General features: G+C 36.4%; 1 protein-coding gene across 3 annotated transcripts in view; it reads left to right on the forward strand.

The window, feature by feature from the left end:
- The window catches only part of DGKH (diacylglycerol kinase eta), a 66,988-nt gene that overhangs the window by 23,250 nt on the left and 30,738 nt on the right, over nt 1-13,000 (forward strand). For 2 of the 3 annotated variants that reach the window (XM_005420743.2, XM_005420744.2), the window contains exons 5-11: nt 1,982-2,088; nt 3,189-3,314; nt 4,444-4,546; nt 6,229-6,391; nt 8,794-8,902; nt 9,207-9,346; nt 10,906-10,990. In XM_005420743.2, the coding sequence (XP_005420800.1) occupies nt 1,982-2,088; nt 3,189-3,314; nt 4,444-4,546; nt 6,229-6,391; nt 8,794-8,902; nt 9,207-9,346; nt 10,906-10,990 (833 nt within the window). The remainder of the gene's footprint in view (nt 1-1,981; nt 2,089-3,188; nt 3,315-4,443; nt 4,547-6,228; nt 6,392-8,793; nt 8,903-9,206; nt 9,347-10,905; nt 10,991-13,000) is intronic. The other variant, XM_014306920.2, reaches the window with a different exon arrangement.

A 13,000-nucleotide genomic window follows, 5' to 3' on the forward strand; every position in this document is an offset into this window, starting at 1 on the left:
CTATTCTCCCTCATCCCTGATTTGTTGTATTTTAATCTGTGTGGCACAGCAAGTGCTTATCATTTATGAATAGGGAGCTGAATTCAGTGGCATATCTTCTCTGAAACATGCAAATGGTGAAAACTGCTCATGGTCCATCACTAGAAAATACAGACTTTATTTCTGTGCTTCTGTGGGAGCTGGCTTAATTAGATGTTTGGAACCAGCTTAGGTTGGCAAACACACAATGAGATGTTGAACTGTTTAGAGAAAGTGAGTCAACCCTGTTGTTGACAGTTATGGGATATTTGTATGCTTTGAGTCTGTGTTGGTTGTGCTCCAACAAATCCATGCCTTTCTTAAGTTTGGGGCCATTGACCTGTTTGAGCGAGTCCATAGGAGTACCATGGAGACGATCAGAGGGCTGGAGCACCTCTCCAGTGAGGAAAGGCTGAGAGAGTTGGGATTGTTCAGGCTGGGAAAAAGAAGGCTTCAGAGTGATGTAATTGCAGCCTTCCAGTACCTGGAGGGAGCCTGCAAGAAAGATGGAGAGAGACTTTTTACAATGACATGTAGGGACAGGACAAGGGGAAATGGCTTCAAACTGAGAGTAGGTTGAGATTAGACAGTAGGAAAAATTCTTTACTGTGAGGATGGTGAGACACTGGTTGCTCAGAGAAGTCGTGACCACTCCATCCCTGGAAGTGTTCAAGACCAGGATGGAACTCTGAGCAACCTGGTCTAGTAAAAGATGTCACAGTCTACAGCAGGAACTAAATGATCTTTAAATGTCTCTTTTAACCCAAATAATTCTATGATTATATGAATGCTGCTTTTTGAAATGACTGGGAGAGTTACTATACAAGCAATGAAACTTCTTTGTTTTCTTTCCTTCTCTTTCTTTCTAGAAAGTAAGAAAGTGAGAGCTGAGCACTTACTTTCACACATCTCCCAGAACAGTGAGGATTGCTCTCAAACTCAGATGTTGCTTACATAGTCTCAATTCACTTTTTAAATTGATCTGGCAATGGATCAGTGGAATTAAAATGGAAAATTTATTATTCACAAGACATTTTGTACCATGGCTTAATGTTTTTTAATGGTAGATAAGCGATGGGCCAAAGCCTTGATAATTTCCTGTCAAATATTTGTTTGAAAAGAGACTACTACTTCTGATCTACTGGCTAGTTCTCATAAACCTTTAATGGTTCTTTGCCAAAATAATTTATATAATGCACTCTAAATAGAATTACATCATGCACTCCCAGTAGAAGAAATACCCACGGTTTGGGCGCGTCAGTCTGTTTGGTCTAATATGGTATCATTAGCTAGGCATATTAATTGAGTTGAACAAAATTCAAATAGTTGTTCTTTGTCAGAATGTCTGCCTAACTACACACTTATGCTGGATATTCCAATTAGCAGACTTATAATAAAGAATGCAGTAAAAAGAAAGGTTCTTCCTGATGTGATATAGGCTCATGGAAAATTTCGTAATCCCCAGTATCCTGAATAAAATTATCACCACATAAACCCTTCATTTTCTTATGTTCTGAGAAAAATAGGCCCAGCATGGTGCCCCAAATGCGTCTTTTGAGCAAAGAAACAGAGCTCCTGATTCAAAATACTTTTGTAAAACAGTCTTCCATGAGTTCCTGCAAATTTAAGTCAGATATCTGAGTCATGTTACTGGAGAAATGGAAAAGGCAAACTCATAGTTAAAGATAAATTGTACCTTGTACTTGAAAAAATGGGGACCAATGTGGGTTTCAGGGCACATTTAGCATGGGCTACAGCTAAGCAGTTAAACCCAGTTTAGAGAGTTAAAGCAGGTGTGATTATGAACTGAATTTTCTTTTAGTTGTTTTGTGTCATGTGTGCAACACTAAGTGATATGTACTTGGCTATTTTATGGGATATCCATATTTAATTTTTTTAAAGGTATGCATCACTGAAATACAGCAAATAACACAGGATATATATGCTTATCTGTGTGTTGCAGTGTGTAAGTTTAAAGCACATAAAAGATGTGCTGTCCGAGCAACAAATAACTGCAAATGGACTACATTAGCCTCAATTGGAAAAGACATCATTGAAGATGAAGATGGTGTAAGTACTATTCATATTTATAGTATTTTCCAAAGCTGTTTCTTCTTTAGGAAAAACAAAAAAAGCCCAACCACAGAAATATTCCCATGTGACCCATTGAAGTAAATGGTAGGTGGCTATTTTCCTGAACACTGTTCAAAGATTAACGTGGTATTTAGAGCAAAAGTTGCATTCCTATCTCACAAGACAAGTCTAGCAACTGTGGGCACTAGATTGCAGATGTATTACAAGATTTTAAAGGCCACATGTGGAGAAACTCTGCAGCTGGAGAATTGCTCCCAGAAGTTCCTATTGCTCTTAAGCAAAGGTAGTATTTTGCACTGTTACCATGCTGTTTTGGCAATGTATTTTTTGTCCTCTTTTCCTGGAGCAGTTCCCCAGGAGACCCATTTGGAATTCACTGAATTGGGAGGGGATTTTGGTGATGAAAGCAGGAATTTTAAAATTAGCAGGAGAAACAACAAAAGCCTATGAGAGGTTGATTGTGATAAATGGACTATTTTTACAAACACAGCTGTGTATGGACCACTGGTGTGAAGCTTCTTCTTAGAAGGCTGATACTAAGTTGAACACCTGAGTGTCCTGAGTTGCCCATGGTATTAATGGGACAAAGAGTGCACTGAGTAAAGCTTTGCACTGCATTTGGGACTGCTTTAGAGAGCCGTGACTTACCAGCCTTGGTGAGTGGGTAAGTGAAGTGACAGAGGAATTCTGCTGTCCTGCCTATTTTTATGAATTTTAGGTATTTTTAATTGGTTTGTGTCATGTAGTCAACATAACTGAGTGGGAACTTGTTTGTATGACAGAGTCTCTGGACTTAATTGCCCTGTTGTGTTATGGTTTATTGCTACCATGAGTGAGACAGGTGTCCCTTCTTCAGGTGTCATGTTTTCTGCCTAGTATGTGGAACACCAGAGTGGTCCATTTGTTGCAGTTGCCTTCTGAACATCAGTGTCCCTTATCCTGGCTGACCAGCATACCTGCTTCTTTGATGAAAGGGTACAGCTCTGAGAAGTAGTTTAAATCCACCTATATTTGAGAGACAAAAGCCTTTAATTTCCCTTTCTGGGTCCTTAACTCTAATGCCTCCTTCTCCACAGATAGCGATGCCTCACCAGTGGTTAGAGGGAAACCTGCCTGTCAGTGCCAAATGTGCCGTCTGTGACAAGACTTGTGGCAGTGTTCTACGCCTGCAGGATTGGAAGTGCCTTTGGTGTAAAGCTATGGTAAGTGTGCTGAGCATCATCCAAGCATCTCGCCGTTCGACAGCTTTACTGCCTGCCATTATTTTTGTTCTGTCATTCCACAACCTGCTTTTGGATTAAGTAGGAGCAGGCAGCTTCTGCAAACTCAGATCTCTGTAGGATTCAGAATTTCTGATGACTGTCCTACTTGCACAATCAATTTTAAATACACCCACAGATGCAGGTTTCTTTAATAGGTGTTGTCATCTCCAATGTGTTTTCTCTGCTTTCTTCTAGCTGTTAACTGAATGCTCAGGTGCCTGTTCCTTATGCCTAATATGTTACTTTCTTATATTTTTATTGTAGATATTGCTCTATTCATATTTTAATAATATGTTATATTCATATTTATTAATATTAATGTAGTAATGAGTTTATTAGTGCAAAATCTTGACTTTCTCTTCTTCAGGGCAATCTATAGGTTGCTGATTGAAATTCTCTAACTCACTACTGCTGTTTCCCCAATATATAGTTTTCTCTTAATGGTATCAACTTGTCTAAAAAGATGGGTTTCTTATGCGAGTTAGCAGTCTGGCATATAGGTGTCCAAGTCTCTGTGAATGAGCCATAGAAAATGATTGGCATCTCCAGAGGCAACTTGATATTTTGGTGAAATGCAGCCACCTCTGCATGTGCCTCTCTTTCCAATATCTGTGGAAAAGACCTTTGCAATATGGAGTTTATGCAACCCAACTTTGGGAGATGGGTGTGGCTTGCTAGGTGTGCTAGCTTTAATGCAGATGTGTCTCCCAGAATGGCCCCAGTGGACCAGGCAGGTTCAGAGCTATTGTTTAGCCTGCTGCCATCAGCACAGATGCTGGGAGCTTGCTTCTTCCTTCCTTGTGGATGGGGGAAGTGATTCCCTAGAAAGGATGATTCTTATCTCCTATAGGGATAGCTGAAGATTAAATTCTCCAAAATAATGTTTTGTTGAATTAGTAACAAGGCTCTGTGGTTGAGCATTTGGGCTTTTTTCTTAGTCTCACTCCTTTTCCCTCTACACCTAAATGTTAAATATGAGTCCATTTTTGTTACATAGATAACACAGAATCAGTTGTATTTTCACCTCAAAATTCCGCTGCAGGAAAATAACTTTTTGTTTCTTTTGTAGGTTCACACGGCCTGTAAAGATCTGTACCCTCGTAAATGTCCACTTGGCCAATGTAAGGTATCAATCATCCCTCCAACAGCACTAAACAGTATAGACTCCGATGGTACGTAGTACTGTGGTGTGTTCAGTGGTACCTCTGGAATTCCAGTGCCTGTTGAGATCCATGCAAATATTCAAGGCAAAAATCCTTCTGCTGAGCAGGTGAATGCAGTCTGCAAATTTAGAGAGAAGTATAATTTTCTGTGTAGGTTTTTAGAGAGTTATTCAACTGGCATGTTTTTAAAGCTACCCCAGCAGAAATTTTCTTCCATTTTGCTTATGACCCTTAGAAACATTTCAAGTAAATGATCAGAATCCTCAGATGAAGTGGGCTGATGCCAGCCTAGCATACACCACTCCTTCTGTGAGCTCTCAAATTTTGGATAATTTTGCATTATGCATAGGTAAGTTAGCTGAACAGCTCAGATCCAACAACTACTTTAGCAGGCTTAAGAGAGGAATTGCTTCCATAGCTTCTCTGATTTATTTTTTTTTAAAGATAAGCAGTGTAAAAATCCTGCAACACACAGATAAAACTCAGAGCTGCTTTTTGGTGGTCCAGGATATAGACACATCAACAGTGGGAGACTGCACTTCAAGGCAGAGAATGGTTTTAAAAAAAAAAGTATCACAAAGTCTTAACTACTTTAATTTTATAGTTTCTGTCAATGGTAAAGTAGACCAACCCCATGAATGCAATTACATAAATTTTGCTACATGAAGTTAGTAAAAGTGATTGTGTATGCTGTATATATTCACTCTATTTATTTGCTTTGTGATGTCTTAGACATCATGCTGTCATTTATTGCTCATGCTAGGAAGATCGTTCAATATGTGAAATTAGTTTTCTTGGCATTTAAATTAATTAATCAAACCTTATTTGAAATTAGACATTATGATAATGTGGAATTAAATTAGCATCCCTTAATGAAATTTTTTTATTTGTAGCTTTAGTATTTTTTTAGTAATTGAAAACAACATAATCATTTAAATAATGCTGGAGACAAATGTCAAAACCTATGCATGTGATGTCTGATTTTGGAGTGCTGCTGGGAAACACTTACCTCCATGGACTGGTCATGTTAGTGACAACAGTGTCCATTAGTCCTTCTCACTAAGGACCTTGTAGAGAGCCTGCTCTAATTAGTTAAGACCTGCACTGGCTTTAATAAGCTTTGAATCACAGCTGAAGGTCTTCTGTTGTTCAGTGATTCTGTTATACTGAATAGTATAATCTCAGTCTGAAAAAAAGGCTCTTATGTGAAGTCTTACCTGGGAGGAACTGAGTACAAGTAACTTTTAAAATCTGTAAGCACTCTTAAAAAGCTCATACAGACATGAATGATCCCATTCAACCCAGTGAAGTTAAAACAAAATAAGATTGAAAACCAAATACTTGTAACTGAAATATATATTCAATTATGTGATAACAATCTGTGAAGATGAGACTTAAGAAGTATTCTAAAAGGTTAATAACAGTTGAAAAACAGTAAAGCTATTGTCTTCAGGATTTTACTAAATCTAGGCACTGAAAATACCACAAACAAATAAACAAAAAAAGAACTGGTAAATCTTGTGTAATTATTTTCCTTGCAGGACTAATACTCAGTTTAGCATTTACATTATGCATGAAAAAATGTACTCCTTTTGTCCTTCATCCCTATCTTCCTCTTTCCCATGATTTCTTTTTGTGTTGTTCATATTAGGAAACCTTATTTATTTCATTCTTTCTAACTATGTTTACAGGTTTCTGGAAAGCCACATGCCCGCCATCCTGTGCCAGTCCTCTTTTAGTTTTTGTTAACTCAAAGAGTGGAGACAATCAGGGAGTAAAGTTTCTTCGTCGATTCAAACAGTCGTTAAATCCAGCTCAGGTCTTCGATTTAATGAATGGAGGACCTCACTTAGGGTAATGACCTTGGAAACCTTGGGCAAGCCTTTCCACCAGGGAATTAGGTGCAAAGTATAGTGTTGTGTTCCCCTGGCTTTATAGTGTTATATCCCCTTGTTGCTGTAATTCCATCACCAATATCTACTCTGACTTCCTAATTAAAATCTAAGAGGCAATAGAATTTCAAGATAAATTCCGGTATGTGAAGGGTTTGTAGGATAACATTTTCCTTCTAGAAAAGCTCAAAAGTTCAAAACCAAAACCTCTTGGCTAGCTTTGACTTCTGTTAACTGGTAAGGCTCAAAACTGATATAAATGTGCAGATGTTTTCCTGTATCACAGGAACTTTGATTTTACCTTTATGCACAGTTGCCAGATGCTCATCTTCCATTTCATATGCATAATTCTGATATTCCTCTGACCTTTTTGTGTGTAGCTATGGAATAAGACTATTGTCTAAATGTGCTCTGTATCTTTTAAAATTCTGAACACAAATGTCAGCGGGAGGTCTGCAGTGGGTTAATGGGCAAGTACATGAAAAATTTTTCACCTGAAAAGTATGTCCAAAATATGGTTTATGCAACATATGGAAATAGTCAAGAAAATGACCATCCCAAAGAATTTGGAGCAAGAACACAATTAAAACCACCAGACATTTCTCCCCAAAATCTAAGGGTTGATTGTTGGAGAGATAGTGATGAAATTTGCATAGTGGTAGTCACAACTCAATCATCTTTGCACATTAATGAAGATTAAATTCGTGCCCATATTTCTGTTGCCTATTTCAATTCCACTCAAATATAGTGATGTGGTTAAATGGCCTAATGCTATCACTTATAGCAACTAGAAGCACTAATTTTTGTACTCTTAAATATGCAGAATTATACTTAATGATAAAGAGTAGATGGAGCAAATCCACAAAAATTCAGTTCAAGCAGTGTGTAAATAATACAATTGATTACAGATGTGGATTATAATAATTAGTACTGTGTTATGGACACATCATAATAACTCTGAGTTGTAATATTCTTTTCATTATAACCCTGATAATCTGAGCTGAATCCAAGTCACTTTTAGCTAGCATTTTGTACATGTAGTTATAATGACAGATAACGTTTATCTTAATTGATTAGACAGTGTTTGAAAGGAGACAGTATGAAAAATATGTTTGCAAGTTCTCTTCCTTCATATTGTTCTGCCATGGCTGAGGTGGCTCACTTTGATTTTGCGCAGAAATTGCAGTTCATGTCAGGTGCTTCTAAGTACTTCTCCCAAACAGTTTCTAAGGAGAGATCCTTAGCAGGTATTCCATCAGGTTGCACTGATGTCTTCTTTTTTTCTAGTTGATCTAAAAAGCAGAGGTGCATGTTATGAGTCAGTGTATTGCTAGGGGTTTTCTCCTGTTTCTCAGGATAGGATAAATTGCTCTGGTATCAACATTTTTTCCCTTTAAATATCTGCTTCTTTTGTTCTGACTAGGTATGTGCCCATCGTATTCAAGTGACATTATTTTCTCTCAAAAAAATATAAATGCTTAAAAAATTAATGATTTTGATATGTTACTTTTTAAAAATGGTTCAGAAATTATACATATTCTGGAAAATAACATGCATTAAAAACAAATATCTTTGTTGTTAGTATTTTAAGAGTATACTTTCCAATTTTTTCTTTTTTCCTTTTTTTTTCAGTTTAAATCCCTTTTATTTTTTACATTTTGCCTGCTTCTTCACATCTCATTCCCTTTGCCTTACCTTTCTGCATTTTCTGTCTCTCTTGTCCTCCTTTTCTGTACTGTCCAAGTGTTGTATTATGGAGATGTTAAAAGTCAGAGAACAGGAGGAAGAGCAATAGGAAGTGAAAGGAGCATTTGGCTTTAAGGATATAATATTAAATACTTGTATTATTTGTCTTATATTGTTGTGATTACCTTATGTTTAAGAATTGCTTAAATGTTCCTTACATTTAGTTAGCCCTGTGCCCACAAAAGCCCACTCATATTGTGGAGCACATCCTGTCATTATGTCTTACCCTCTTCTCGTGAAAAATCCCCAGTGGTGCATTATGCTTCTGGCTGAAGTGAGAAGCATGGAGCAGCTGCAATTTTATCACTTAAATTTGTTTTTTAAAAAAATATTAATAAAATCAATAAAATCAGACTTATAAAATCCTGAAAACAATATCAAGGGATTTTTTTAAAGAATAACTTGGCATGTTATTTATCAGAAATGTCAGTATAAGTGGAATATACAGTGACAGATGGACTGCAGATAGGTTAATTAAATAGATGGTTGTATCCTCATAGCCCTCAACAATAAAAGGATTATAAAGATGCTGTGTACAATATTTTCTTGTAGCAATTGCTAATGAATGTCACTGCTCTCTTGCTAATGGATGTAACTAGGTCTGCATTTTCTCTGCAGTTTGCGGTTATTTCAGAAGTTTGACAACTTCAGGATTCTTGTGTGTGGTGGCGATGGAAGCGTGGGTTGGGTCTTGTCAGAAATTGATAAGCTCAGCTTGCACAAGCAGGCAAGTGTGCATATTTACTTTCCTTGCCTAGACTGACTAGACTTAATTTTGTGTGCTTACCTTTTCCTTGACTTGGTTCTTTGTTGTATCCCTGTGCATGGGGCAAACTCAGTAGTTACTGTTTAATGCAAGTTTTCACTGTTATAAACAGGACGAGTTGTAGCAGAATAGCACAACTTGACTTACAGGCTTTAGACATCAGCTATGAAATTAACATTTGTTGATTGAAATAACATGCATTTGTAACCACTTGTATTTTCTTTCTAGTTTTCAATAGTAGATTTGTTCCTGTGTTGTGTTTCAGTGTCAGTTAGGAGTGTTACCCCTTGGTACTGGAAATGACCTTGCTCGTGTCCTTGGTTGGGGAGGATCCTGTGATGATGATACGCAGCTTCCTCAGATTTTGGAAAAACTAGAACGAGCCAGCACGAAAATGTTAGACAGGTAAACCTAAATGTACATATGCATCACTTACTGTGAGATTTAAATTGTATTTATTTGGGTTTCTGATGGCCTAAAATCCCTCTTAGAGACTTGGTGTTCAATGGATTTGTTTTTTGAGTGCAGGTCTTAATCATGAAGGATGTGATGGGGACAGCTCTTTGACCTGCTTTTTAAGCTAAGAGTCAGAGGGATGAGTGGCTGATGGAACTGGGAACTGTGCTGTCCAAACATGTTCAAAAGTTGACAGCTTATTGCCTGGCTGAAGGAGCTGCATAACTGCCTGTTATAAGAAGTTGTGAGCATTAAGAAATTGTATAGATTAAAAACTGATTTGAGCAATTTTATGGACTCCATGCATGCTTATTAAACACCATTAAATGGTGGCTTCTTTATTTAGAAAACCTGAGCTCTCTGTCCTTGGATGTGGGGAAAACTCACCTTGTGTGCTGTCACCCTTTCCTGAGGCATCAGCTGTTGACAAGATGCTGGGCTAATTGGATCCATGACTAATATTTCTGTTTGAGGCAGTTTCTTAGTAAAAAAAATGAGATCTTCCCACTCCTAGTTTCATGTCGTTTTCATCCATAAAGGAAGGCAGCAACCCCATTAAAAAAAAAAATCAGAGATGATGGTGATCATGTTGTTCCAATGGAAGTCTAGCACTACTTTTGAGAGGAGTATTTCTTACGTTATTCCTATCTCTCATGAGTGTTTCTTTTCTTGCTCTAGTTACAAACACTTGAATGTCATCATAAGGGATTTTACTTAAGGTTATTTTTATGAAATAGAGAGAAAAAAGCCTTTTTATATTTTAAGCTTTTCTGCAGACTACTTGATTGCTTTATAGCAAACTATGTAGAGAAATGCTTGTTACTGATCCTCAGATTCTGAAAAACTTGTAGATTAAGTCATATTTTCCCTTTTCTGTCATGAAAATATACTCTGTTTCATTTATTGGTCTAATTTCAATAGACTTGCTCCCAAGGCCCATCTACAGTGATTACTTGCTCTTTTCAGCAGGCTTTGAAGCATGTTGTTGCTATCAGTGCTTTCATACTATCTGTGCTGTCAAGTGCTGTCCTCTACCACACCAAAAAAAAATATACATCAAGGAAGGCACTTCATCATTTGCTTTGTTGTCATGCCTGCCTCCTCTAGTTGAGATGGAAAGCTAATGTCACCTTAAAGATTTTTCATTAGGAAGATGTCTAGTTTCCTTTGACTTCTGCAGTATGTTTGCACAAATTCTTTTATAATGTGAATGTTTTCTTCCAGAAAATCTTTATGCCCTGTATTGAATGTCCCATGAGTTTTTCACAGATGAGACTGATAATCAAATCACTACAAAATAATCTGAGTAATTAAACAAATTATTACCTTTAATCTCTAATTTAATCTCTCTTTAATCTCTCTAATTATTTTACCCATATAGTTTACAACTACAAATTAAGATGCATTTTTATACATAGATATTCTGTGGTGTGACAGTGAATTTTCTTTTTGTTAATATAGTGGAGAGAGTGTAAAACGAACAGTCTGGAAACCTATGTTTCTTTCAGGTGGAGTATAATGTCGTATGAACTGAAATTACCAGCAAAGCCTTCTATTCTTCCTGTGACTGCAGAGGAGTCAGAGGAGTGCCAGGTGCACTTTAACTTTTGGTTTTTTTTTTGTTTTGTGTACTTAACTTGGAGCTTCTGGGGTGCCAATAGCCATAATTGAAGCATTTGTGTGAAAAATAGATGTTTTGTGATCTGCTAACTGAACTGAATTAAGGCCTTTCCTTGCTGTGTATCTCAAGTAAGTAAGGTTTCCAGTTCTATATTATTTACCTAGAAGGAATGAAAGTAAGGAGTTTCCAGCAAAGCTGTCTGAAAAATTTCTTCCTGGATATATATGTATATTTTAATATGTATTAGAAAGTGTATTTATATAGCATGTTAAACAAGAATGTAATCTATATTCATATTATTATGTAACATAATAATACTATATATTTTAGATAACTCACATATGAGTATATTTTAATATAATTTTGTGTATAGTAGTATAATTTAGTGCTATGTTACTGTATAACAATCTATATACTATGATAATATACATAAATATTTAAAATACATTTTTTTAATATATAAAAGCAAATGTCTGTGAGTTTGGATTAAGCATTGAGAAAAAGTCCCCAGGATTTTGGAGGCAAGGATTGTATTTCTAAAGAAAGACAGAAGCATTTTGCAGTTTGAGTTTGATCAGGTGATATCACAACTTTCTCTTTGTTCATTGGGAGAGCTCAAAATCCTAAGTATCATCAAAGAAACACTCAGCCTGTCTTCCAGACCAGATTTGTGCTTGTACTAGCTGATGAGGTTTCAATTTTGAGAGAGGGAGATGCTTTAATCAAATTAATTGGCATGAAAAGTCTGACTGAAAATGAGAAAATAATATATTCCCAAGAAAGTTAATGCATATCAACTGTAGCTCAAAAGTACTTGAGAAGCCATAATTAATCAGCAGTCTCTTGAACAATTTAATAATTCAGGCTCTTTTAATTGGCAAGGAGGTTATAACCTTTGATGGATGCTGGATGTAGAGATGCAAAAAGGCTGGGATTTTAAGGGGGTTGCTTTGCACACAGCTCTGCTTTTGGTGTCAGGAATGCAGATCAAGGCTTTATCGCCTCTAATTTTTCAAGAGAGTTAAAATTTTCAAGTGTGTCTTCATCATCATTTTGTTCTAGTTATTTCTGGTGTTGAAACTTTTTTTAGCCCCTTCTGAAAATGGAAGGAACTGCTTGCTCATATAAAACTTCTTTTTTAGCAAATGTATTCTGTAGGCTATGTTACCTGTCATTACTTGAGTTGGACAAAACCATTTGCTTTTGAGTACCCTGTTCGATTTCTATTTTAATGGGATTTTTTACATTGCTTACTGAGTTAGGCTATTTCAGAAAAAATAATAATTACCCTTATAGTAGGTGTTGGATTATGACACCGTTTGAAAAGCAAATGGAAGGACATATTTGATTCTTTTCTTTTTCCCTTTCATTCCTCCTGCAGTTTCAGGAGACTAGTTCCACTTGGTTTCAAGAAATCTTGTACTGATGTTTGAAAAATAGTAGTTCATTCTTACAGATCAGATGTTTATGTTTTGTTTTCTCCATGAAATAACAACTGATTCAATGTCAGAGTCCTATGATGAAGGTTTTAGGAGAAAAACTGAAGTGGTATATCTGCCTGCTCAAAATCAAAGACAGAAGCATGCTGAGGGATTTCAAGAGATTCTTAAATGGAGCTGGCAGAACTGCATTTATTTTTAGCTTTGGATTTGGAATGTTAAAATTTTCATTTAAAATTGAGGTCTGGATCCAGAGCTATTTTGAGATAGGATACAGTGTGTATTTTGAGATAGGATACATTTTTGATCCAGTCCAAATATTTTCCTGAGTATTTTGTAATTTGTAATTTTTAATGTTCTTGTAAAGACTAAGCCCCAAATAGTTTGCTCCTTGGAGACTGGTTTTGATAATATTATACCATTTTGGCAGAACCCACCTGACAATAAAGTGAAAATTCCAGATTACAGCTGCAAACTTTAGACTTGTTCTTATTGAGCAATTTGTTTGAGGAAAACTTTGCTTATTTTAGATGTAAAAGATAT

This window comes from Geospiza fortis, unplaced genomic scaffold, assembly GCF_000277835.1.
Source record: "Geospiza fortis unplaced genomic scaffold, GeoFor_1.0 scaffold194, whole genome shotgun sequence".
NCBI classification, from domain to species: Eukaryota; Metazoa; Chordata; class Aves; order Passeriformes; family Thraupidae; genus Geospiza; species Geospiza fortis.